This window comes from Pseudonaja textilis, chromosome 1 (assembly GCF_049901715.1).
Source record: "Pseudonaja textilis isolate UNSWEBS1 chromosome 1, rPseTex1.2, whole genome shotgun sequence".
NCBI lineage: Eukaryota > Metazoa > Chordata > Lepidosauria > Squamata > Elapidae > Pseudonaja > Pseudonaja textilis.
Window position 1 is genome coordinate 45,120,194 of NC_141990.1, and position 27,643 is coordinate 45,147,836.

Sequence of the window (27,643 nt, forward strand, 5' to 3'; positions counted from 1 at the left end):
ATTCAGTGCACCTCAAAAGGTTTTGTGTGTGTATTGGGATTGGGATATATACATATGTAATACTATACATATCACTTAATGAGGGAGCTGGTTAATTGAAAAAATAAAATTAAGGATCAAAAGTATTTTTTAATGAAGTAAAACGTAAAGGAGGTCCTCATTATTAGGTGAATAAGGAACCTATGCCAAGTGACTTCATGTAGCTGAGTTTCTCAAACCTTGCAGCCTTAAGAGGTGTGGATTTCAACTCCCAGAATGCTGGTTGGGAAATTCTAGAGCCTAAATTCACACATCTTTAAAGTTGCTTAAGTGTGAAAAATATTGAACGTTTGACGTTGTTTTTCTAAAGTTACTGGAAGGGATCAATAAACGCAGCTGGCGGCTTTCTGCTCCACCTTCTTCCGGTGTCTCGTGCTCGAACTCCTCGTGGGCGACCGTCTCGTAAACAGAAAGACAGTTGATCAAGTTTTGTGATCTACTGGTTGCTTTGGGATCCTGGCGTTCACACGATTAAAACCGATCGCTTGCACAAAGCACTTGATCGCGCCCCGCCCACTGAACAAAGTACAGCTGAATCCAAGCGTTTACCAGCTTGAACTCGAGCGGCGAGGGGGGAGATCGAGGCAAGCAGGCCGTAGAAGCGCCCAGCTTAGCCAGTTTTGTTTTCTTTACGCTGCAACCCGAATGTTAAGCTTTGGGTTCAAAACTGGGCGGAAGTGCAAGTAAAGCAACGTTCAACAATTCTGAGAGAAACATTTCGCCAATCACGGTCGATTACGGGATCATTCCGCCTTTTTATTAAGGTGTCGTGATTAGCGACCGATCTGAAATGTTGATTACGACGCTACAAGGCGATTTCACTATGGGGATTTTCACACGAGACCTTCGGCTGCTTCACACCATTCTCAAGCGCGATCGGAAACGGCAGGGGGCCTCGTCCTTGCAGCGGAGTCTGGGCGTTGGGGAGTGTAACCCCATGAGCTGCCCTACTATGGCGTAGTAGGATATGCATTCCGTCTCTACGTGTGGGCGTGCATAAGCGCACAATCGTGCGTACCGTCCCTATCCTATTGTCCCCAATTATTAGTTCCTATTTTTTTATATTTAAACTTAGGTTTATTCTTATTTCTATTGTAAGCTTTTGATAAATAAAATGGGGGGTCCCACTGTAACTTTTCCTTTTAGCATTCCCTTCTCGGACAGATAAGATTCTTTGGAATATACTCCAGGACTGTCATCCAACCTTGAGTAGCGCTGCCCCGCTGTCTATAGGCGGCAGTCACTCAACCTGGTCACCGTGTGGTGCGTCTCAAGCCTCGCCCCATTCTAGGCAAGTTTGTCCCTGCAGTGCAGGTTTATTTCTCCTGGAAGCATTTGAAAAAATAATAAGAATATTCCCCACGGGCTTTGAAAAGTACAGTAACTGGTGCTCTTTGTGTCAACGGATCATCTTTTTTACACCGTCTTTTCCTGAAAGGGACGAGCTCGTAAACGACTTTAGAGAAACCTTTCTGACAGACCAGAAGGACTTACCGCCCCCTACTTTCACTTTTATAAATCGGTTTCCTGCGGCCCGAAACCGACGCTCTAGGAGCAAAATGCCGCTCAGGCTCTCTGAGTAGGAAAACTCCATGGTATCTTGGCAAGAGGAAGTTGTGGAAAGGTCGGGCAAGATGGCGGCGCGAGCGGCACTGACCCTTTTAAGCCGGCTATGGCAGGTAATTTTGGCGTTGGAAGGGTTTCCGGGGATGGGAGGAAATTTATATACCAGCCCTTCCAAGCTATGCGGTTTGTGTTAATGTTAATCGAGCGGCTGGGAAGGTTAGTTGTAGTTCGGTGCACCTGAATCGGCATTTGGCTGGGGAAGAATGGTCTGCTTCTTTACAAAAAGCAGAGAACACCCAAATGGAGTGTTTGTATTTCAAACAAGCAATGGTAATGTGCTGGCACTTAAATAGTTTTAAATAATACCTCTTTGGTGCTGTGTATGGGACAAATTTACCTTAAGCGAACTTAGATTGGTTCTAAAGGCACATTAGCAAAGGGAAACCTTGAATGTTGCTGTAATAAGTTAGAATGGTGCAGAAGTTAAACTGCTACATTAGTATCAGAGATACACCCAAGATTTAGTTTACTCTCAGACCAGAAAGTTGATTGGGTGACTTAGGTTGTCTCTCTCTTTCACCCCAGTTTACTCTCAGGGTGGTGGTTGTGGGAAAAAATGGGGGAAAAGGTGCAATATGCATCACCTTGGACTCCTATTAATCTGACTATAATAATGAAAGGGTCTCATGGATTTGAATCTTCAATTGAAATGTTTCAACCTTTTGTTGGCAATTAATGTAGAATTTTGAACTTGCCAACCTTTAGATTGATTCTAACCACAGTTTATATTTATTTGAATTGGACTGGATTAGATTGCAAAATAGTCTAAAGGAATCTAAGGACCATTCTTTCAGTGGTCAATAGATTCCTTTAGACTATTTTGCAATCCAATTTAACAAAATCAAACTGAGCATAACTATGTTTTTATAAAATATGCACACATATAATTACTGCTCTCATCTTTTTACCAGTAGTTCAGTGTGGCTTTCATCAGTCCTGGGTGACATTTGCCTGAAAACAGACTTTAGGCTGACTTTTTTTAAAAAAAATCTGTTTATTCAAAATTTGTGCTTATGCTTTTCAAAGTTATGTAATAACGTTCCACATATCAAGAGATCACTTCTGTAAATGATTACTTAAAGACTGATATATGAATAGAATTATAAACTCTAAAACTATTCTTGCTGTGTGTGAAGTAATAATGTTTCACCCCCCCAGTGAAAAATTATCTTACTATAGAAAGCACTAAGTACACATGGATGCGAAATCATGTATTCCTGAAAAAACAACTCCTTTGGTTTGAATGGATGGTGAGAGACCCATTGGATATCAAGATGCAAGACTTCAGACTTGTTTAGTTATTCATTTATTTATCACATTTTTACACCACCCATCTCAGTTAAGCTCTTGTTGAAACAGTGTTGACCATGAACAAAATATACAGTATTAAAGATTCTGCAATCAAGTGAAGAGGCAGTTTGTAGATTTGTATTGGCTTTAATATCAATAATCTAATATTGTTTCCCTTTTCTACCTTTGTCTTTTCAAAAAAACCTGTACTTTGAGATCAAATTCTGGAAAATACCAATGACAAAGTACACTTAACTATGTACTTTTTATTTTTTTTAGGGGCCAGAAAAAATTCTTGTAGCAGGCAAAGTTCCATTAAAGCAACATAACTTTCTTAAGTAAGTTTGCCACATCGAGTTAATGCTATATTAAAGCTGTAACTTCAGTTTTTATGACCAATGACAGTTCCAGACTAACTCGAACTGATTCTCTTTTTACTTTTCAGAAATAATCACTTGATGTGGGTTCAGTCCTCAAGGGCCAACAATAATATTCAACAACCCACAAAGAAGCCATTGGTATGTGATGATTTTCAGTGTATACTTTTCCAGCAACTAATAAAAGATTCGGAAGAAAAAAATTAAGCTATGAGCTAAGCTATATTTGTATTAATTGAAAAAAGTGGGTGAATAACCATTACTTAATTTTAACATGTATTTGATAATTTATACTTAAACCATAAAAACTGTATTCAGGGTGACATCTTTATAGTGCTAATGCTAAATTATTTCTCTTTGCTTCCAAACTTAGGTGTCCGTTTCTGATGAGCCAGATATATTATATAAAAGATTGGCTATTTTAGTTAAGGGGCATGATACAGCTGTATTGGACAGTTATGAATATTTCATGGTGCTAGCTGCAAAAGAACTTGGTATCTCCATTGAAAAAATGTAAGTACTGTTGATCTTTATACTACTCAGTCTTTCTAAAGTTTTATTCTCAAGTAGATTAACTCACTGCATTACGTACTCCAAATCTTATAATTCTACTAATTGTCCACTAATTGGCACAAAACATAATCACCTAACCGGTAGTAACACCGGTTGAATCCCACCCCTGCATTTATCACCTATATAGGCAGGAGCTGAAAGTCCAGGAGAACACCCAAGTCACGAACCAACTCCTTTGGGATGAGTGTGGCTCTATCAAGTGCAACTGCTGAGCCAATGTTATTATGTTATCTAGATGCTTATGGACAACTTGCAAATTGGATTTGGTACGATTTAATCTCAGCTTGTTTTCTTCCTATTCAGATCCTTCAGATATTAATTTAGGACTTTCATAGTACCTCCAGCTAGAGTAGGAATGGATAATTAGCAATAGGGATAATATTTAGACCTATGCAGGTAGCCCTTGACTTATAACTGTTCACCTACTGACTGTTCAAAGTTACAACGTCATTGAAAAAAGTAAGTTATGACCATTTTTCACACGATCATTGCAGCATCCCTGTGGTCACGTGATTTACATTTGGATGCTTGACAACTGACTCGCATTTATGACGGTTGCAGTCATAACTAGATTCACTTAACAACTGTGTTACTAATTTAACTGCAGTGAATCTCTTAACAAATGTGGCAAGAAAAGTCATAAAATGGGCCAAAACTCAAATTTCTCACTTAGCAACATAAATTTGGGGCTCAATTTCATAAATTGAGTACTTCATAGTGTTTGACACCACTCTCTGAGTGGTTTACAATGTCAGTATATTGCCCCCAACAATCTGGGAATTTCACATAGATGTTTAATAATATATGGGGAAAACCCATGTCCTGAGGTATTCTACATTACTGTTCCCAGGAATATGAATCCAATGATAGAAACCATTTGCTTAAACAGGAGTAGAATCACAGAAGTGGTGATTCAACTCAACTCCCAGTTCTTACAGTCAGTAAGAAAGCTATAATGATTGATTATATTAAACACCATTGAGAGGTGTAAAAGAGCAGAGCAACCAATGCTATTGTAGAGCCAATTTGAACGCTTGGGTCTTAGGAAAAAGTGAGTCTTGGAAAGAGTCTTAGGACTAATTAAGCTATTTGAACTTTTGTTTTCAGGCTTATAAGCTAAAATAAAACAAGTCTTGATGTTATATAAGCTGTTTGAATAATTGTTTCAAAGAATATTTTAAGCAAAGTCATCTTCCATTCTATCACAATTGAATTAAATAGAATTTTATATATAATAAAATTGATATTTGCCAACCCAGGTATCTTGACATAACAGGTAATCCTCAATTTATACCCTGTTCTTAATGCTATCACTGCTGCATAAACCCCAGCAATTATGTTCATATTTACAATCAGTTGTGGTGTCCCACAATCACATGGTCGCATTTTGTGACTTTTTTTTTGCTGTTTTCGACCTATTGGATAAGCTGGATTCAGACTTAGGATCAGGGGCTTGCTTAATGACCATGTAATTAACTTAACAATTATGGTGACTTGCTTAACAACCATCATAAAAATGATTGTATCATCGAATCTAGTCATGGGGGTGACTTGACTTACGACTGCAATGACTTAAGATCAAAATTCTGGGCTCAGATGTGGCCATAAATTAAAGACTACCTGTACTTGAAGTTTTATCTTTTCATTTATATGCATTGTCTGTTGCCTACTTCCAAGATCTGTACTTCAAAACATTAGATAATTTAGATCCCAAATGTAATTTAACTGCTCCATAGCCTGATCAGGACAGCACACATCCCCTCCAGACAAAGGCTCAGCTTACTCTGTTCTTTTTCTTTTTCCAACTTTCTACATAATTGCTATTATTTATATTGTTGGCTGTAATTACAAAAATAGATGTCTACATGATTAAAATGTTATTATTTTTTAGAGAAAAGCCTCCTAGAAAGATAGAAAGATTTACGCTTCTGAAATCAGTACACATTTATAAGAAGCATAGAGTCCAATATGAAATGAGAACACATTATCAGTATATAGAGGTAAGTAAACAACTGCATGTTCAGCTAAAAAATAATAGGTACATAGAACACACAGAAAACTGTTTTGGAAAAGAGTATATACCTTCTCTCAACAAGTTAGATGCCATGTTTCTCCAACAATACAGCCTCCCCCAATAGGAAGTCCCAGCATGTTTTATAGACATAAAATGAAATTAAGCCCCTCCCCGCAAATTAAGGCCTATATTAAACATGCGAAATGTGGAATGGCGGGGGGGCGGCTTGCTGTTAGGAAGTACTTTTGTTACATACCCGGATATGGTGCTGCCTGTGTTGACCTCGGCGTTGGTGGGGCACTTAGTATCAGGAGACCTTCCACCACCATTGCTTTCCCTTCTTCCTGTGCTGCCACGGCGTTTAGAGCAATGCCACGGCATTTGGCGCAGGCACGCGCGGCCAGCCAGGGCTCCTCCCTGCAACTGGAGCCCGGCGGAGACACTCGGCTTTAGGCGCTTCTGTCGCCGCCTTCCCGGGCATCATTCGAAGGCAAAGCCTATTCTTTTAAAAACGACACCCTACTACCGGTATGACAAAGCCTCCCCTGCCCGAGAGGGCAGCCCAACCTCATGTGGGGAGGCGAATCTCCTGGGGCCATAGCACAGGATCGGCCCACCTCAGGAGAAGCGCCCAGCTTCCATCCCTGCCTGGCGCCGGAGAGAGTGCAAAGAGCTTCGCCTGGGGCACCCAGCGCAGCTGACAGGCGGGCCCTCCTGCCCGGCAGCGGAGCTCTTGCCAAGGCAGCGAGTGCCTCCCCGCTGGGCCCTCCACTCATCCCGCCAGGGCCGCGCCAGAGCCATGCGGGCTGGGCAGAGCTGGGAAAGCGAGCCGCGGGTACGTGCGTGCCTGCCAAGCGAAAGAGCTGGGCCAACCCCAGCTTAGCTTCTTTCCCAAGTCCCTCCAGCCCAAACCCGAAGGGGCCACCGGGAGAGGCTGCCCGAGGCAGTGATAGCACCCACCTGTCCGCGGACAGGGAGGCAAGGTGACGGCAGCGCTGCTTCCTTGGCCAGCGGGTCCGGCGGAGAGAGCCTGAAGCCGCCCATCCTTTCCACCCCTCGCCCAGCCCGTCCCACACATCTCCAAATGCACCGGCAGCTCCAAACACAGCGGCATGGGCATCGGGCAGAGGCACTCAATCGGCAGGGCTCGGCTCGGAGGACACGGTGCGAGCCGTCACTTTGCCTCCCTGTCCAAGATGGGTGGGCGCTATCACTGCCTCGGGCGGCCTCTCCCAGTGGCCCCTTCGGGTTCGGGCTGGAGGGACTTGGGAAGCTCGGGTTGGCCCAGCTCTTTCGCTTGGCAGGCGGGCACGCACCCGTGGCTCGCTTTCCCGGCTCTGCCCAGCCCGGCCGGCTCAGGCGCAGCCCTGGCGGGATGAGCGGAGGGCCTGGCAGGGAGGCACTCGCTGCCTTGGCGAGAGCTCCACCACCAGGCAGGAGGGCCTGCCTGTCAGCTGTGCTGGGAGCCCCAGGCCAAGCTCTTCGTGTTCTGCCCAGCGCCAGGCAGGGATGGCAGCTGGGCATTTCTCCCGGGGTGGGCCGATCTTGCGCTGCGGCCCCGGGAGATTCGCCTCCCCACGTGGGGTTGGGCTGCCCTCTCGGGCAGGGGAGGCTTTGTTGTACTAATAGTAGAGTGTCGTTTTTAAAAGAATAGGCTTTGCCTTTGAACGATGCCCGGAAAGGCGGCAACAGGAGCGCCTGAAGCCATGTCTCCACCAGGCTCAGGTTGCAGGGAGGAGCCCTGGCTGGCCACGTGTGGCTGTGCTAAATGCTGCGGCGTTCTAAACGCTGCGGCAGCACAGGGAGAAGGGAAAGCAACAGTGGCGGAAGGTCTCCCGAGACTAAGTGCCCCACCAACACCAAGGTCAACATCCAAGCCGTCGTCACCCGCCTGAGAGAGGATGCAAGGGGGAGAATTAAGTCACCACCGAAAAGACGGCCTCACCATTTTTTCGGGGGTCAAAAAAAAATAAGGCCCAGCCTTATTTTGTGAGAAACACGGTATTTGTTAACTTATGATATCAGGCTTTATATTTTGATACTCTGAATTTAAGTAAACTGAAAGAAAAGATAGAGTGATTCAAGCTAGGAGAAATGCCTTATTAAGTCAGACACTATAATTGTTACCTAATGCTACCTGTACATGTAGATTTTTCCCCAGATTATTGTTATCCAAAAAGTATGAGAGTGCTTTCTATTTCAGTTAAAGAATTTAACTGGTAGCACAGCCAACGTTTATTTGGAATACATTCAGCGAAATCTACCAGAAGGAGTTGCCATGGAAGTCAAAAAGGTACTGCTAATTGTGTTCTGTTTTTAGGGATGTGCAAAATGTTTCATACACAAACTCTTCTAAGCATGGAGCAGTTGTTTTGGAGTGACCTGTATTCAAACCAAAGCATGCCTGTTCTGAAGTGTTTTCCTTCATGTACACAATTACTTGCTTTTGTGTTGGAAGCACTGTGCACACAATAACACAGCTGCTTTGTTTCATGCAAAATGATGGGGTGTGGGGCAGGAATACAAGATTGTCAACAGATAAGGAAAGGCAGGGGATAGGAGCAGTTCTGTGTCTCTAGGGGAGAATGCCACACTGAGACAACAGCAGAAACAAGTAAGGGGACCAGGAAGACAGTGGGAAGATTGGGAGATTGATAAACTATACTAGGTTAGGAGCTGCAGGGAGAGGGGCAGTGCATACAAGTAGTCTTCTACTTATGACCATTCATGGTTCAAAACTACAGTGTCCTTGTAAAAAGTGACTAGTGATCTATGCTTGCACTTACAAGTGCCATACCACCACTGCGGTCATGTGATCACAAATCCAAGTACCTGATAACTGACTTGCATTCACAATCTGTTGCAGCATCCTGTGGTCGCATGATTGCAACCCCCCCCCCATAAATAAATAAATTCTGGGGGGAAATATCCATTGGGGAAACTGGAAATCCTTACTAATCATTGTAAACACTGTAAAACAGGATCTGACTTGACTTACAATCACAATAACTTATGACAGAAATTCCAGTCCAAATTATGGTTATAAGTTGAGGAGTATCTCAATTTCTAGAACATGATGATTTGCTTTGGATTTGGAAACAAAACATTCTCCTTGTTTATATAAAAGATGTTGAATTCTTAAGTTTTAATATTAATCAGACAGCAGAAGTCTTTTGCTACCTTCTTCACACATTGTTGGGTTTAAAAAAATAACCTACATAATTTAACTAGAGAATATACAAGCTATTCCAACATAAGCATGTAACTACATATTTCCCATTGTTTTTAGACCAAATTAGAAAAACTTCCTGATCATATTCAGAAACCTGTTTGGGATGTCCTGCCTGAAGTAGAAGAAACCACAATTACATCATAGAAACCTGGACTCTTTTTTATAATTTCCCTATGGGTTAATTAGGAAATCAACATGAAATACCGTAGTTTTATAAAATTTACACTGATTTTGAAAGAGCCCTGTATCAGGGTACTTATTACTTGACCAAAACAAGTATTTCGAACTTTGCAACGAAGGCTTATCAGTTTAGAAAGAAAGGAGAGAAAAAAAAAAAGAAATTTCAGCTGCACCATAATTTGGCTGAAAATGATAGTATCCCTGTATATTAATAAAACAAATATTATACCAAATTGTTTATCAACATTATTTGAAATGATTATTTGCTCCAGTTGTTTTCCTATATAGATGCCTTGAAGAGAGAACCATCAAACTTGTAATATTCTACCACTAACTCTATAAACACTGAAATATTTTACATAATATTTTTGAAAACATTTGGAACATTTTCAATAGGAAATTAATTGTAGGATTCACTTACACTCTTAGGAAACTGAGGATGGAAGTATTTGTATATATTTGACATGCTGGATCATTTAAGTTCTGCTGAAAGGAGTGGCCATATCATATTTTCTGTACCCATGATTATATTCATTAACCTCTATACCAGGGGTGTCCAACCTTTGCTGGCTGAGGAATTCTGGGAGTTGAAGTCCACAAGTCTTAAAGTTGCCAAGTTTGGACACCCCTGCTCTATACTCAGCCATTAAAAGCCAAAAAATCTGGGGTTTTATACAAATATTTGATTTTCTGTTTAGTTTCCCGTTTCCTGAATAATATTTTGTATGATTAATTGTATCTTAATATTAATAAATAAAAGTTGTTTTAAATTGGAATTAATCAAAAGGCAAGATTGAAATTTAATTTAAAAATGTACAGCCATCCTTCCACATACAAGAAATAGGAAGTAAACTTTGGAAGCAGAACATAAAGCTCATTTAGAATAGCCATGATAGAAAGCTGATAGATTTCTCTAAAATCTAAATTCAACTAATAGTGATACATTCTATGTGGGGATGCCTTTAAACACCATGCAGAATGCAAGAATGCGTACCATTGATCCAGAATGCAAGAAGCTATGTGTTAACTGACATCAGTTTTTAAAGTGTGTCTTGGAACTTGTGCTGGCTTCTAGTCAGCTGGTTTTGCTCCACAAACTATCGGTGCAACATAAAAAATCATTCTAAGAAAATCAGTTCATTACTCTTTCACATCCAGGAATTAAAGGGGGAATGAAACTAGAAGCACTATTGACCTTTGGAAACATTCTTGACTATATTGATGTAGTTTCTTGGCTAAATGTGTAGTTTCCTGATCACATTTAGGAAAATGTCAGTTCCCTGATCACATTTAGGTAAATTCAGCTTTTTGTAGGGTATAATTCAAAATCAGCTCTTGATGTATGTTGATGTGTTTTATGATATAATCAGTTGTACTTTTTAATTAGATATAGCATGGATTTTTTCCCTATATAAGTAAATCTCCAATAGTGATTTTAATTGCAGTAGGATATAAAAGCAGTTTGATAAACAACGTATGGTAAAATATCAGAAAAAGATACTTGGTTTAAAGGATTATTTAATCAGCAAAATAATCCCCCTTTTATAAAGTTTAAGCCATGGGCAGCAAACAAATACAAAAGAATAAAAATAACAGAAAGTCAGATCACTCAATACTTGCCAAAGGAGACAGTGTGCTACTAGAAATGATATGGCTATAAGTGGGAGGAGAAAGCAAGCTTCCTTTCTTGCAGTTCACCCTACAAACCAAACTCCAAAATCGTGCTTGGTCTCTGAAAGAACATCAATTCCAGAAAGAGGGTGGGGCTTAATCATCCACCAGGAGCACTACCCCCTGTAGGACACTTGGCTTTCCTATCCTTGGATTGCTATTTCCCTGGCACCTGGTGAATGCTACAAGGATCCTTAATTTGTTTTAGAATTTAAAAGCTCTTAATCTGATGCCCTTCAGACCATTGGAATACAATTACAATTCAAAGGCACCAAGATTTACCATTACAATGCTTAGAATTATGGAAGCTGCTGTTCAGTAACTTGCAAGACTTGGGGCTGGAAAACATTGTCCTATACTATTTTAGAAGTCAGCTTCTAGCTAAATTTTTGTTTGTAATATACAGAATAACAGTTGGAAGGGACCCCTTCGAGGTCTTCTAGTCCAACCCCTACCCAAACAGGAGACCCAGACAAATGACACTGCAATCTCTTCTTAGAAACCTCTAGTGTTGGAACATCCACAACTTCTGAAGGCAAGCTGTTCCACTGATTAAGAAGGAAATTATCTCTGATAAGTTCCATCTGCTACTTATTTTGCCTTCAGGTGCTTTGGAGAATAAGTTATTCTCTTCTTTGTCACAGTCTCTCAAATATTGGAAAACTACTATCAAGTCGCCACTAGTCCTTCTCTTCCTTACACTTGACATACCTCTTCCTGCAACCATCATGTTTCAGCCATAATAATATCATATAAAATAGCACTCATAATAGCACATGTAACATATAAAATAGCACTCACTATTCCAAAGGTGCACTAGCTTCTTGGACAAGTTCATTCCCCACAAACATCTGTTAATAATTAATATATTCTGTCCACATAGAAAGCTTTGTAATAAGATAGCCAGCATTCCCTGAAATATTCAGCTTTTTCACTTTAGTCCCAGAGCTCCACTGGGTAGGACCAGATTTCCACTTACAACATAACCCTATACATGCTTTTCCATACATGTGCCTATACAATGCACATCAGAGGTTATTAAAAGGATTTAATAAAAGACAGCATTTTGAAAAAATAACAACACCCAATTCTTGTTGGAGAAAGACCCAAGTGAAATTCCCTCCCATTGTCGTTGTGGGAGGAGAGCTGGTGTTTCTCAGCCTTAACGACTTTATGAACGCGTGGACTTCAATTCCCAGAATTCCACAGCAAGCATGAGCGTTCTTCTACGCTATGGCAACCGAATCTCGGGAGGAGTCTGTCGCAAGAGGACGTGACTCGGCGTGGCTTGGGCCGTAAAAGGCTGGAGCAAGGGAACCACGTGGGAGCCGGAGTAGGAAGTTTGCAGAGATGGGGAAGAGGAAAGCTCGCCAGCAGCGCCGGCAGCTGATCGGCCACTTAAGCAAGAAGCAAAAGAAGCACCTCAAGGATTTTGGGGAAGAGCACCCCTTTTATGATCGGTAAGCCGGGTTGTAAAATTGCCTCTGAGCCGAGAGCTGACGGCGCCCGTTGCATCCTTTCTCCGGAGTCTTTATTTGTGCCCATGGGTTACGTACCGCAGCCTCATCTGTCAAAGGAGCAGGCAGGGCTTTCGTGAGTTTCTTCCGAGTAGCAAGGCGTTTGGTACCCGAATGGACGAGGATACCTTTCCTTCCCTGTTTTATTGTCTGCCTGCTTCTTTCCCTCTTCTATTTATATTCCTGCGGCTCATTGTCGGCAGAAATCTCTGCTAGTTGTGGACCCATGAATGGCTTAGTTCAGGTAGGCATAAAATGCCAGCATATTGTGTAGGGTAGGCTAAGGAAAACATAAGTGCACTTTATAACCCCAAAGAGCCCTGGACTCTTTATTTGATATATTTGTTTACAAAACAAACTTCCTTTTATTGTTGAATGATACTTGCAAGTATACTCTAAATAAAATTTGAGATATTTATAGCGGGGGAAAATTGAGAATACTCTATGAAATGAAGGCCAAGATATCCTTAATTTCATAGACTACCCACCCACCACACTTCCTTTTCTGTCCCAAAACCAACCGCACTGGAAGTTGAACCTTATGTCTTTCACTAGACTGCAGCAGGCTACTAAGGAACCATATAACCCTGACCATATAAATCTCATTTCCCCAGGTCTCAGCTTGTGCTCTTGAAGGTAGTTGAGAAGGTTGGCAAGTAGTGGGGCACCTTTGCAGAAGTAGATTGATTCAAGGGGAGAGGCTGTTGAAAATATATGATCAAAGCATTGGTTCTTTCTTATAGGACATTCATTCCACTATCTTTTTGTTCAGGCGTTTTGTGTATTTCTAACGTTTTGAGAAAGCATTAGAAGTATTATGTTTGTCTTAATCCCAAGAATTCTTGCCAGGAAATAAAACTTATCAAGCTCACTGACACTGATGAAATAACCATTGAGGTGCAATGCCCAGAACTGGGTTGTTTTAAGTATTGTACATTGCCCAGAGTCATAATCATATCCTATATAAATATGATAAATTGGAAGGAAAGGGGCATCAAATGTTCCGGTCACTTGGGAGTCAGCAAGTTGCTGACCCTGATCATGTCTTCCTGAAGCTCCTTCTCAGTGAATTGTCTGCTTGAGAAGTTTTGTGTCATTTTCATACCAGAACATGTGATGCCAATTTCAGATTGATTCAGCAACAGCTAGAGATGAGCTGGTGGTAATATTGTGATAATACGTTTTTGTCAAATGGCTAGTTGGTCATCTTTGTTCCATAACAAACAGCATCTGTGAATGAACCATATAGTAGAATTCCATAAGTGGACATCACAACAAATAGGAAGGATCTCCCATACTTTGAAGGCCATTGTTGTTCAGTCAGAAGATAAAACCATATAATACAGCATTATGCATTTCAATGGTATTAATTCCTTCCTTTGCTAAAATATGCATTCTTTTAGATATTTCAGTTATTGTGATCTGTGGTATTTTTAGGTTTATCAGGTAGTGAAATGGAAGTAATTTAAATTATTTCTTTTCAGGGTTTCTGGGAAAGAAAAACCAACTCAGATTTGTGAACTGGTAGGAATATTGGTATCTTTTATCATATTTCCCTGTTTTATTATATTACTAATGAATGAAAATAGTAAGAAACTTACAATGCACACTATTTGGCTAATTTTGTAAATAAGATTTGCAATTAAGTAAAAGGTTCCCAGTGCTTTCTTTGCTTTTGTTGCCTTCATGCCAGATGGCAAAATCTTTTTTTTATTGCATTGTAAATTGCAATATTTTTTTCAGTTTTGTATTTTTATTGTATTAATAATGCAGCAAATTCCAAATGGCATTTCCACTCCCCTCTCAGCAGCATTTGCTATAATCAGGGTTATACATCCTGGAGTTCCAGAATAACTTTGAAGTTTATATTTTTTATCATTTTAAATTTTAACAATTTTTAAAAATTGTATTTTAACATAACTGAAAATAACTTTACTAAATGGAGAAAACTGTTTTTGTGGCAGCAGAAAAGAGATGCTGATTTATTAGCTACAGGCTTACCGATGATCCTGGAGTTCCAGAATAACTTTGAAGTTTATATTTTTTATCATTTTAAATTTTACTGGAATACTTTTCCATTTCCATTATTAGAATGAAAATTCTGAGCAGTCCAGCTCAGAAAATGATGCAGAGAGTGATTCAGAACAAATCCCAGTGTATCACAAACTACTGGCCATGTTAAAAACATCTCTCTGTTCAGACAATGAGGATGAAGGAGATGAATCAGAAGATAGTTCCCAAGAAGATACAGAAGTGGACAGTGACGAGCTTGGGGATGAGAAAGAAATGGAGAATGACGACAACGAAATAAAAGTGCCTCACCAAGAAACAGGTATTCTTGTTTGTTTTGTTTTGTTATATATGGTGGTTTTAAAGGATTCCAAATGGATGCATAAGAACATTTTCTATTTTAACATATTTATTTCTGTAAAGGGATTAACCATCCCAGATCAATGCGTTCTAAGAGAAAAATGAAATATTGCAAGAACAGGAAAGTCCTGGGTTTTCTTGCAGCTAATATGAAAATTCTTGGAATCGGGAATAATGAAGTATCCTAGATTTCTATTGTTATTTTTTCCAAATAAATCAACTTTATTAAATCTTACTAGTAGGCCCTTATTTCCAAGAAATTCCAGTAGGCAGGCAAGAATTGGCTTTTTCCTATGAATACTCCGATTGAAGGATTGAAAATTGAAATTAGTATTTTAAGACAAGCATTGCAATATAGTGCATATTTATACTTAAATTGCAATGTTTTCAATAAGGATTACTTTTTAATATTTGTGCCTATCACTAAAATAGCTTGAAAGGGAGAAACTGAGTAAATTATTTAGGAGGTAGATGTAATAATAGGACTATGAGATCTGTGGTACAAAAATATGGATGACTGTTAGTCATTATAAAAAGAGATTCTTAGTATTTGTTATTCCCATCTAATAATCACTGGATAGCCCTATTACTATTATTGTATAATAATAGTAATAATAATAAAACAGATTCAATCACTGTTTATTTCTAGTTGTTAGGGCTTTAAAATCCATTAGATGGCAGCTAAGGCATACAGAAAACTTTTAACTCTTTCATCCCATGCAGTGATTATTTGGATTTTTGCATCCCAAGTTTGATAACCCAAAGGTGCTTTTTGAAAGGCAACTGGACTTGCTTTGTTTTTCCCAATTGCCTTTTGAGAAAGCACTTTTGGGACAATCATGACTTGGTTGATTGAGAATCTCCAATAGACAAGTCTTAATAGCTTTAGTTAATCTGAATACAATCTGTATAGCCTAGTTCTTTGTGTTGGACTACAGTTCTTATCTTCCAGAGCCTATAAGGGAAATAATTACTATGTTTGGAATACTGGGAGATATGGTTCAATTTATCTTTTATCTCTCCATTGATGAACATTGATGTAAAGCAGGGGTGTCAAACTCAAGGCCCAGGGCTGGATCCGGCTTGGGGGGTGCTTAGATCTGGCCCACTGGCCTACCCTAGAAACAGTGAAGTACTGGTCCGCAATGCCTCTGCCAGCGAAAACAGAACTTGGGAGGGCCGTGAGCTTTGTTTTCACTGGCAGAGGGCTGCAGGAGACCATTGTTTGGTGCTTTCCCTTGTCTTGCCTTTCTCCGCTGGAGACAATGGATCCCCCATCCCTGCCCGGACACCTCCAACACGTGTGATATCAAGCTGACTGTGCCCACCCTGGCCACGTCCACCCAGCCCTTCCAAGGTCAAACACAACCCTGATGCAACCCTCAATGAAATTGAGTTTGACATCCCTGATCTAAAGGAAAGGAGGCAGAAAACAAAGAGGGACATACTTTCTTAGAGGAAAAGACTCTTAAGAATTCTTCACATTAATATGTTGTATTCATTTATTGTAATTGACTCCCAACTAATAAGATTAAATGGAAGTTTGCACTTTCTTTCTAAAATGAACCTCAAGTTGCTGATCTCAAACTAATCATGGATATTGGCTCTTGAACAAAGGCAACCTATTTCTCTTTCTCCTTTTGTTCTCAATAAAGAAACATCCCTAGTGGAAAATAGTGAAGAGGAGCCTACAGATTCAGATGCTCTTCAGGATTTACAGCGTGAAGCTTTTGAAGAGTGTACAGATGTCCAGCTTGAACATGAATTTAATCTGGAAACCAATTTTATAGATGAAGAACGTGGTGATTCCACTACAGATATCAAAAAGAGAACACCTTCTGCAGAAGTAACACATGGTAATGTCATAATTGTCTTTGATTTTTAAAAAAACAAACGAAGGAGGACCATTTGTAAATTGACTTGTGTATTTCTTAAATCAGGATTCTGCAATGTATGAATCGGAGCTTAAACATTTACTAAGAAGTCTGGTCCCTGAGACTAAACTTGTTCATAGAAACCAGACATCCCTAACAATCTCTTTATTTACCTTGGGTTACTGTTTTTGTCAGTCTGTCAGCTTTTTATATTTTACTACAATTGGGAGAGGCAAAGGCAAAGTAAGAGTTGAGCTCTGCTTTCTCTCACCTGTCAAAATTCTATTATCTTCTAACAGTGGGTCCACCTCTTTCTTTTACTACTGATATAGCCAATAAACCCTTTTTGTTGCTTTTAGCTTCACTTGAGAGCCTAAACTCCCTTTGTATGTTAGCCTTTCCAACATTCTCTTTTATTAGCTATTTACTGAGACACTGTTTAGCATAAGTAACAAGAACCACTCATGGCGAGATCCAAACAAATATTTTATTGTTGATCATCTACATTACAAGAATCTTGTCAGACTTTCTGCCTTCACTTGAGAAACTGCAGATATAAACTTGAGAATTTTTTCTCAGACATTTCCTCCCCCAAAGAGCTCTAAATTGGAATATCTCTTTACTCACCTTGGTGGGTCCCCTCCCCTTCAGCTGATGGTTCTACCCACAATCACCTACTTGATAATTATCTCCATCTTCTGTTTTGTTTTGTTTTTTACATATCCCTTTTAACTCTTAGCTCAATTGAAAATTTCATATACAACCACAAGGTTTGCTAAACTGACACTTGTTTGTTTTCTTTCCTCTTTGGTATGGTGCATACTTCAGTATCTTATTTTGAGAAATTGCGAACTCTCTTGTGTTCCCTTTAATTTGAGGATTTCTGTTCAAGGGATCACACTCAATACTTCTTCAAGCTCAGGGTTTGCTCCCTGTTTATAAACAGTAGCTCATCCTGGCAATGTGTGTGTGTGGGGGGGTGGTCTTTACCACACACTCGCGCTAATGGTGTTCCTAGTTCGATAATGAAACCCTGCGCTGTATTTTCTATTTGATACTTTGGAATAATTGATAGAAACATCTAATCATCTTTTCACTTGATACCTTCTTTTGAGTGCTTGCAAACTAAATTTTAATTTCAGTTTCTGAAATAGTTAGTCAGAAACATATTCTATTTCTTGACACAGACCCATTTAAATGCCACCTGGATAAAGAGCTGGAAGAAGAAGAAATAGATAAAAGTGTGTGCTCAAAATTGACCAGCCAAGTTGAGGTACCGTATCCTTGAACCTTCTCAAAAATCAAGGGAGAATCTGTTGCTCTTTGAGTGGATGCTGAAGCTGGTTCCAGAAAAATAGATGGGACAGGATGGAGGGAAGAATGTATTAAATACAACTGATACGATTACTGCCCTTATGATTTGTGAATGTTCCTGTTCTTCCACATTGTTATAATGTGGCATCTTATTTTGAACATCTTTTGCAGCTTTGCAGCTCAGAGTGTGTACTCTTGAGTATGCGGGAGATTGCAAGGAGGTGAATGGGTTCAGGAGTGTCTTTCAGGGAGGAGGTCAAAAACAACACCCTTTTTGCATGTGTTGTGGGACTTTGTATGCTTGGTTGTGGATGCTATGCTGACATCTTGGACCGCTCCTTGTGGATAGTCTGAATAGTGTGCTTTTGTATATGCAGTTCAGGATTTCATCATTCAGGAGAGGCTAAGCTGAAGTTCTGTTACCTTGTTATTATTTTTTTTCTTTTTCTTTTTCTGTCAGTGGCCAGTACTGGGTCAATTAGTTTTTACTTCCAAGTTGGAGAAATTTGGAGTGATTAATCCAAGTAAAGAAGTTGATCTGGAACATCTTCATCTTTGCAAGCCACTAAAGTCAACTTGGCCAAAAGTGAACAGACAATTGCTTTCTGCTCAGACAAAATCAAAAGGCCAGCTATTTAGCCCACTGCAGCAAGAGCTGTTCTGCATTATGAATTCATACAAGGATTTGTTTTACCCCGGAAGGACTGCTTTAAAAAATGGGGAAGAAGTGAGGCATGTCTATTGCTTACATGCCTTGAACCACGTCTTAAAGGCTAATACACAGGTGCTTGGCAACAATGCTAAGCGACGAGACCAAGAAGCTGGAATGGATGAGGATGCTTTCAGGGATCAAGGCCTCACTAGACCAAAGGTGAAAAAAAATAAAATATATACCTATTATAACATATAATATAATACGTTCATCGCCTGTAAACCATACCTTTATCAATATCTTAAAATGAGAGTCTCCACTGCATGTAGCTGAAAGTACAGCCAACTAAATAGACTTGCAGTGTCCTTGCAGATCACACTAAATAAGAATACAGTGCTTTTTAAAAATGAAAGTGATAGATAAGAATTTCTAAAGTTTCTCCTAACTGCCCCCACCCCCAAAGTTAAGAAAACATCATGCATTTAAATAATACAATAATTGAATTTACATTTTCCTGACAAGGTATTGATGGTGGTCCCCTTCCGAGAATCTGCTTTACGCGTAGTCCATATTTTAATTGCCCTCCTTGAATTGGCAAGTCAAAAGAAAATTGATGTAAGTAATAAAAAACGATTTAAGGGCGAATTTGGCTCCAGCCCAGAAGAGAAGCCGCCAAATCTGAAAAGGCCTGAAGATTATGAAGCCACCTTTGCTGGAAACATTGATGACCACTTCAGGATAGGTAACGTTTAATATTTTGATATCTTTTGATACTGCTGTGGTTGCAATTTTATAGTTTGTACTCTGCTCGTACAGATTGTTTCTACTTTGTATTTTGTTTGTAGGTACAGTAATAGAAGATACAGTTAAAATGAAATCTGGGTAAATGTTAATACATAATACATAGGTAATTTTGAACAAGATTTTAGAAATCTGGTCTCTGATCTCAGGTTCAAATGGCTTGAGTTAATCTACCCTCACAGTAGGACGGAATGACTGGCATGCACCAGCTGCTTTTATTATGGTTTAAAATAATGTTTGACTGCATCCAGTTTTTTTTTCTTTAGTTGGATTTTTCTGGTTGAGTAATCTTTGTGAATCCAGTTTTGTGTCATTCTTAAAAGGGCTTCATTATAACCTTCTTTTTAACATTTTGCCTTAAAGATGGCTCATCCACTGTAAAATTCCTAAAGGGGGATTAATTGGGTAAATCAGTAGCTTATTGTGGCTGCATTCATCTGCTACCTTCCAGGTATTTTACATACTTTCCTCAGTTCATTAGGCCATTCTCCCCAGAGCAGGTGGGAATTGTTCAGGTTCAGATTGCCTGTTCTTATGGTAGCTTTTGGAGTCTCTTTTGCCCATCATAAAATGCAGAAATTTCCCTTGACTCTTATGGGATATTGTAAGCAATGGTTAAATATGTAACCTGGCTGATATATGTGCCTTGCATCTGGGCAGGTGTTGCGGTTCTTCAGAAGAGCATGCGGTTGTATGCCCCATTTTACTCCTCGGACATCATCATTGCCTCTCCCCTTGGTTTGAGAACTGTGATAGGAGCTGAAGGGGAGAACAAGCGAGACTATGATTTCCTCTCCTCAATAGAAATTCTTATAATTGATGAAGCTGACATTTACCTGATGCAAAACTGGGAACATGTTTTGGTAATCCCTTTTCACTTCTTAAAAACCAGAATATGCTGTGTAACTATAACAACCAGATATGAAATGCCTCACACAGAGGCTAGATTTTAGATCTTTTAACTGTTTTTCATTTGAATGAAATGTTCCTTAATGTTTTTTTCTGAAAATGCATATATTCTTAATGATAACCATTGCTGAAAGCTTTTGTGCTAGAAAATTATAGGGAGTGCTTTCATGGGGGACTGAGAGGAGGTCTGCACAATACTGCTTGAAATCATAGGAAACATGGAAAAAATGGGAAAAGCTTTTTATTCTCCCTATTTACTCTAGATTTTTGGTTGTTGTTGTTGATTGGTTGAAAATCAACAGCACCAGCTAAAATATTTTTGTTATGCTTTCCAAAACTGCATTAAACATAAATCATGTTTCTGTAGACTAGTGTTTCTAGCTTTTTGAGGAATTATGGAAGTTGAAATCCATATATTTTAAAAATCGTCAAGGTTGAGAAACATTACTGTGGACACGGAGACACTAGCATATTTTGTAGCAATAGACGTCTTTAATCTTTTAGATGCCGTCTTCGGTGTTGATTAAGTAAAGTCTGAGGAAAAAAAATTAAAAACGTTTTGCAGTAGTTGATGAAGTCTAAAGAATTGAAGCAGTTGGTGTGCTTATCAAGTTTAATGTGCCAAATAACTATTCAGATTGTTTTTCTCTTTCATGCAATACATAGACTTGGGAGAGGTTCTTTGTTTTTCTTTTTCTGTACACTGAAATACAATGATAGATTCTTACTATGTTTTAACCATTATTCTGCTTGCAGCACCTGATTAACCACATGAACCTATTACCTTTGGAATCTCATGGGGTGGATTTTTCACGAGTACGAATGTTCAGTCTGAATAACTGGTCTAAGTATTATCGGCAGACACTTCTCTTCAGTGCCCTCCATCATCCTCAGATCAGTTCTATCTTCAATAAGCATTGCTTCAATTACAGGGGGCAGGTTAGTTCACTGATATAACATGGCCATTGAAGTGTTTGGAAGAGTATATGTTGGGCTCTCATGATAACCATTAAGTATTGTTCAAAGTGGAAGTAGTAATAAGAAATGTTCAGACCAGTATAAAACTTTCTGAAACTTTGTTTGGTGTAGGATAAAAGACACCAGGCTAGAAATGGATCCCACCACAGGGACAAAGCCAGTTGGGGGATCTTGGGCCAGTCCCACATGCTCAGCCTAGGAAGAAAACAATGCCAAACCACTTCTGATAACTTGCCCAGAAAACTGCAGAGATGTGAATACATTGTATTTCACATGGTGTAATGTTCCCAAACAATCTGAACTTTCTATTAATGGCTACTTTTATCTTGTGTTGCTAAACTGATACTGACTTTTGTGATATTTATGATTTACTGTCTATAAAATATTTATTGTACATAGGTTTTATGTATCCTTTCTTATCACAAATATCCTGGTTCAACAATCCAACTTTCTTTTATAAAACAAACCTTTGTGTATAATAAGGATCACAAGTAGAGCCCTTGAGATCAAATAATTATTCTATACTTAAAAACCATATTTAAACTTTTCCACCCAAATTTGGCAAATGGAGACAACAAAAGTATCTGTGGAGAGGAAAGCAGTTCTGACAGGTTGCAGTAGCTCACTGTAGGAGACCAGAAAGAGCCCTTTTATTGAATTTCTGTATCCCATAATGATAACTCGCATACATTCAGCCGGACCACACATATTAATAAAATATGTGATAGTCCACTTTCTTCGTTACTTCCTATGCCTGATATTTAACATATGCCATCGTGCTGATTGATGATATATGACAGATTCATTTCTTCCTGATTTGAGCAGAACTCTTTTTAACAACAACTAAATTGATTGCTGTCACCACATCGGAGAACAATAAATTCCATTTACATATTGTGCAACATAACTTACTTGTTTTGGCATCTTCTCACAGTGGAAAAATAGCTGCTAAATGAAGTTCAAAACCTTTGTTGTCATGTATACAACGAAATTGGCTTAGCCTCTACTGGTGCAGTCCATACAAGAATACAAGATAACATGAATAATACAAGAATAAACCTTATACAAGTAAGGGGGGGAAAAACTAGTCAAATGGTTCCATATGTACGTCATATTCTGTGCAACATGTATATTACTCTGGTGTATGATCTTACATCAGGTATATATATATTACATACTACACTGGCATCAGTGAAATTCGTCATATTAATCTGTTTGTGGTGCTATATTGTATTTAGGAGTCTGACAGTCCATGGGTAGAAGCTGTTTTTAAACCTATTTGTCCAGCTGGCTATACTTCTGTGTCTTCTGCCCAATGGTAAAAGTGAAAAGAGACACTGGCTAGGGTGTGAATCAAATAGGGATGTGAAAAACATTAACTACTATAGTATTTCAAGTAGTTTAGTACTAGAAGCAAAATAGAAACACAAAGAAAATCTCTTTCCACTTATCTTAGGAGGGAGAAGTAATGAAATTTGAAACCATGCCTACTATTGAGGATTATGTAAAGCAATATTTCCAACCTAATGGTCTTCAGATGCGTATGACATTGGCTGCTAAAGTTCCCACCTAGTAGATAATTATTGATCAGGTTTTTTAATGCTGTACTTCATTATAAATGGGAAAGGTAGTAAAGAGAGTTGACAAAGAGAATTATAAAGAATTAGTAATTAACATTCATGGCAATTCAGTAAAGACTCCAATGTTCATAAGCAGTAATAAATCTTAATACCAGATAACTGGCTATCACCCTTACCATATCTTGCTGGCTTGCTTCTAAGAGATCTAACAAGTCATTGTTAGATGCCAGTTTCTAAATTAGATTAGTCTATCAAACCATTTCTTATTTTCTTGACCAAATATTTGGATGTAACGCTCCAATCTAATGTTACTTTTATCTCACAGTTTCAATTGTGTCTTGCAGGTAGCTGTAAGGAATGCACCCTTGACAGGGTCAATTAGTCATGTTGTAGTACAGCTTCCTCATGTTTTTCGGAAAATAGAAGCTGACAGCTCTGTTTCTGTAATAGATGCAAGGTATGTACTTCTTTAATGCTCTGGACTATGGCTGGCAGCTACACATTTGCTGGGGGTGCAAGAATATTGATGTTTTAAAATATAATTGTTATGTTGTATAATATAAAGGTCTGGATTGCTTGTATTGAATGCTGCTGGGCTACATAATAATAAAAAACTGTCTTGTATAGGAAGAATGATTTCTAACACAAAAAATAGGCCATTCACATATTGAAGAGTGAGGGTGTTAGCAGGTACCGGGGTGGATGGGTTAAATTTTGCATTAGTAAAAAAAAACTAGTTAAAAAATTCTAAAGCAGGATCCTTCTGTCTTCAGTAGCTCATGAGAATGGGGCTTGCATAGTGGACAATGAATGCCAACTGAGGGAATTTGGGAAATGTGAGGAAACCTGAACAGAATTTTCCTCATACCAGAGCATTTTTTCTGCGCAGTTACCTCTTGAAGTTTTAATTTCCTGATCCTGGCTGACAAAATATATGGCACTGCATTTGAGGAAAAGTGAGAGGCTTGATTTATAACAATAGGTGGACATTAAAATATTTGGCATTTGTTCCATATTTGATCTGCTTTTTCTCCAGTCTGATACTCTCCAGTTAAATTGAGATTTGCTTTGGTACTTATGGTTGAGAATTCTGAAAATTACATATGAATTAGAAGTTGGGAAGTTCAATTTTGAAATCAAACAGCTGTCAGAAATGCTTTATGAGTTGATAACGGCTTATCAACATTTGTGTTTCTTGACCAGGTTTAACTTTTTCATTGACAAAGTGTTACCTGAGTACCGGGATGCAATCATGACACACACACTCATCTATGTTCCATCCTATTTTGATTATGTGCGGCTTCGGAATTATTTCAAGAAGGAAGAACTCAATTTTGCACACATTTGCGAATACTCCAGTAAATCTGGCATTTGTAGGGCAAGACATTTATTCCTAAGTGGAGAAAAACAATTTCTAATTATCACAGAGCGATTCCAATTTTATAAAAGGTGAGTTTCATTGAAATAGTGTCGATTCTTTCAGAATAAGAGGAAAGTGGGAAAGTGTAGTTATACTTGCTTAAATAAATTGTCATATTATTTCTCTCTTATTTATATGGCAAGAATAGACAACTTCCCAAAGGCTCTACAGTCAGTTTCAATTCTTAATGTATTAAAAGCTAATATTTCTTAGATATAAATCTTCCTTTTTTTCTTTTCAGTGCTAAACAAAATATAGTCTAGAAATTATTGCCCAGTGATAAAAATATACTGTGTGATTCATTTTTATGTCTTGAACCAACATTGTAAATTAGATGGATGTCAGCTTGCTAAGGAGATTTGTGAATCATAAAGATGAAAAAGTGTTATTCTGTGATATATTACATATTTGTCACTTTCTGAACCAGTCTGTTGAAAATGGCAGAGCACATGGACAGCATCTTTGAGACTAATTAATTCCTGGGAATTTCTTAGTCCTAAATTCTCTAGTGACAAACATACAATCATAAGTTGAGAATTATTTTCTTTCCTAAATGGAAATGAAACCTTGTTGTTTGACCACATAGCATAGCATGTTTTAGTTTATTTGTTTAATATATTTATTTGATCACCCATCTCATATGCATGTCATATGCAGGCAGCTAATAAAATAAAAACATAACCAATTATTAAAGCATAAATAACATAAGACACCATAAAATAACAGCTGAGAATAATCAAACACTGCACAATCAGTATAACCAGACAGTAGGCTCATCCACACTATTAGGGCCCCAGACTTGATAGTAAAGGCAATTTTTTAATGCCTTGTGGTCAACGAGGAGTGGGAGATATTCTAAAAAGTGGGCTCCATGGCAGAAAAGTACCTCCTCCTATGTCCTGCTAGATAGCACTATCTTGTGGAAGGAACCCAGAGATGACTGTCTTGCTGGCTCTCAGAGGATGGGTAATTGAGGAAATGTTGAGGACGCTATGCATATCAATAGATTTGGATGGAAGAGAAGAAACTGATTTTGATATAAGCCTATGTTACAGAATATAGACTCAGTTCTGGCATGGAATAAATTACATGGCAAAGATAAGGACCGTGTGGGCCCAAAACTTGTTGAGGTAACAATAGCTGTTAGAACTATAGAAAATGGTAGCTTCGTCTCTGCAGAAAGCAGGGGCAAATTTGACTATTTTGAATGTGTTTGGGGAATCTAATGGCAAAGTGGTAAAGTGAAGCCTAGTGGAGACTTACAACAGTTATTTCACTTTTATTTTGAAAAAAGATGAAGAAATATTTAGCTTGACAAATCTTGACAATATTTTGGTGTTTTTTGGCAGCAGGATTTATCTGGAAAAGATGACAAGAGTTCCACAGTTTTCAGGAGTCAGGTTGCCCAATCCTGCCCATATTTAGAATATAGTACTATTTTTCAGTGTTGTATCTTTAACTTTCTTAATGCTAAAATGAATTGTAAACAAAATATTAGTTAGGAATGAGGAGGGAAGGAGAGTTTGTGATATTTTTTTTTAATGGCTGGATTTGGCATTTTGACCTCTGATCTTTTTAATTTAAGGGGCAGTTATTTTAAATTCTAGGAAAAAAAGTAATGCTTATAGTTTTGAGGAATTATATATTAATTATATTGGTTGTTTTTCAGGTATTCCATTAGAGGCATCAAGAACCTTATTTTTTATGAACTGCCAACTTATCCACATTTCTATAGCGAGATCTGCAATATGGTAAAATTAGCAGGCATGGAGGGAGAGGCTACCTTGACTTGTACTGCATTTTACTCCAAATATGATGCCCAGAAGTTGGCTGCCGTGGTGGGTGTTGAGCGGGCAGCCCAAATGCTTCAGTCATCCAAGAATGTGCACCTTTTTGTCACCGGAGGAACAGAATAAAATAAACAATGAATCCAGTTCAAGTGGATTTCTGATCTGTTTAATAATCAGGCTGAATTCCTTTAAAATAGCTATTGAAAGGGGAAATTATAAATAAGTTTATTTTGCTTTTAAAGAGCATATGAAAAATGTTATTAAAGTGTCCATTTCTTCATGTTATAGTAATAATACCAAATTCATAATACCATTTTTAGAATTTCAACTGTGTAGAATAATTGGGAAAGTCGAAAAAACATAGCTCTGAGGTCTTGCTTTGGGCACATAGAAGAAGATGCTGCTGTGGGGCTAGTTAGTGCCCTGAACGCCTCTCATATTTTAATCAATTTTAACATTCCTTACCTTTTGTAAATTTTATATACTGTTTTTATGCTTTCAGTATTTTATTGTATACTGCCCAGAGTTCTTCTGCAAGGGAGATGTATGATTCTTAAATGTAAGTTTTAAGAATTGCTAGTTTGTATTACTAGAAGGATAGAACTTGTTCAAAAGAAACAGACCCATCAAAAGAGTAGGAATTGTATTACATGCAAAGAATTACTGCACTTGTAGAGAAATACATGATGCCAACCTGAAAGGCTTCTTGAAAGTATGTGGATGAATATAACAGGAGGAGGAGAGGACCTTGCTATAAGAGTGTACTACAGGCCACACTACAAAGCAGAGGAAATAGATGAACTTTTTGTAAATCAGCTGCATTGAGGAAAAACCAATATAGTAATGGGGGACTTTAATTACTCTGATATCAAGTAGGAAACTAACTCTGCAGTGGGAGATTGAACAGGTTCCTGACAACTTGTTCCCTCCTCCTCCACCTTTTGGATAATGAAAGTTGTTAGTGTGTCAAGAATTTGCCAGCCTCTTCAGTATCCTAGGGTATAAACCATCCAGTCCAGGAGATTTGAACTCATTCAGAGCAGCTAGGAATTCTCTAACCAATTCCTTACCTGTCTTATATTGAGTTCCTCTTCTGTCTACAACAGTGCTGTTTTTGACAAGTTGGACCTTTTTTTTAAATTAAAGACAACTGCAAAAAAGGAAACGAGCAATTCTGCTTCTACCCTTCTGGCCTTTACCTTGCCATCTTCTCCCATTAGTGGGCCAACCATTTGTTAGACTTTCCTTTTGCTCCTCAAAAGAAACTTTTATTTTTTGTTATTTTCTGGCATATTCCATAGAAACCTCCTTATTTTTTCTCTTAAACTTGTTGATGTCCGCTCTTTTGAAATCTAAAAGTCTTTATTCAACTACCCTTGCCTGCATTATGGTGAATCCTACTATGATACGGTCCTAGGAACTCTACACCTTCCATG

The 27,643-nt window shown here is 38.6% G+C and overlaps 2 protein-coding genes across 4 annotated transcripts; both read left to right on the top strand.

Moving 5' to 3' along the window:
• Positions 1 to 413: 413 nt before the first annotated feature.
• On the top strand, positions 414 to 9,564 carry MRPS10 (mitochondrial ribosomal protein S10). Of its 2 annotated transcripts, XM_026695817.2 has the most exons (7): positions 414 to 1,718; positions 3,235 to 3,293; positions 3,401 to 3,473; positions 3,706 to 3,845; positions 5,797 to 5,905; positions 8,123 to 8,212; positions 9,209 to 9,564. In XM_026695817.2, the coding sequence occupies exons 1-7, from the start codon at positions 1,632 to 1,634 to the stop codon at positions 9,293 to 9,295; spliced, it is 645 nt and encodes a 214-aa protein (XP_026551602.2). In that variant the 5' UTR covers positions 414 to 1,631; the 3' UTR covers positions 9,296 to 9,564. The 2 variants fall into 2 exon arrangements, with proteins under 2 accessions (XP_026551602.2, XP_087788825.1); XM_087932699.1 differs by lacking the exon at positions 3,235 to 3,293 and having other exon boundaries at positions 1,639 to 1,718.
• A 2,734-nt stretch (positions 9,565 to 12,298) lies between these two features.
• UTP25 (UTP25 small subunit processome component) lies at positions 12,299 to 26,350 on the top strand. 2 transcript variants are annotated; one of them, XM_026695814.2, is made up of 12 exons: positions 12,299 to 12,462; positions 14,004 to 14,043; positions 14,611 to 14,851; positions 16,545 to 16,745; positions 17,951 to 18,036; positions 18,538 to 18,948; positions 19,252 to 19,471; positions 20,191 to 20,393; positions 21,196 to 21,378; positions 23,342 to 23,454; positions 24,201 to 24,446; positions 26,087 to 26,350. In XM_026695814.2, the coding sequence occupies exons 1-12, from the start codon at positions 12,353 to 12,355 to the stop codon at positions 26,331 to 26,333; spliced, it is 2,301 nt and encodes a 766-aa protein (XP_026551599.2). In that variant the 5' UTR covers positions 12,299 to 12,352; the 3' UTR covers positions 26,334 to 26,350. The 2 variants fall into 2 exon arrangements, with proteins under 2 accessions (XP_026551599.2, XP_087788839.1); XM_087932713.1 differs by having other exon boundaries at positions 16,557 to 16,745.
• The last annotated feature ends 1,293 nt before the right edge of the window (positions 26,351 to 27,643 follow it).

Bases quoted from the DNA above. Each gene is read 5' to 3' on its own strand.
- UTP25 (XM_026695814.2), top strand. From the start codon at position 12,353: ATGGGGAAGAGGAAAGCTCGCCAGCAGCGCCGGCAGCTGATCGGCCAC. The intron at 18,949-19,251 runs GTGAAAAAAAAT...TTTCCTGACAAG, and splicing joins AAGGCCTCACTAGACCAAAG to GTATTGATGGTGGTCCCCTT. The intron at 20,394-21,195 runs GTAATCCCTTTT...TTCTGCTTGCAG, and splicing joins AAAACTGGGAACATGTTTTG to CACCTGATTAACCACATGAA.
- MRPS10 (XM_026695817.2), top strand. From the start codon at position 1,632: ATGGTATCTTGGCAAGAGGAAGTTGTGGAAAGGTCGGGCAAGATGGCG. The intron at 5,906-8,122 runs GTAAGTAAACAA...TTTCTATTTCAG, and splicing joins CACATTATCAGTATATAGAG to TTAAAGAATTTAACTGGTAG. The intron at 8,213-9,208 runs GTACTGCTAATT...CATTGTTTTTAG, and splicing joins TTGCCATGGAAGTCAAAAAG to ACCAAATTAGAAAAACTTCC.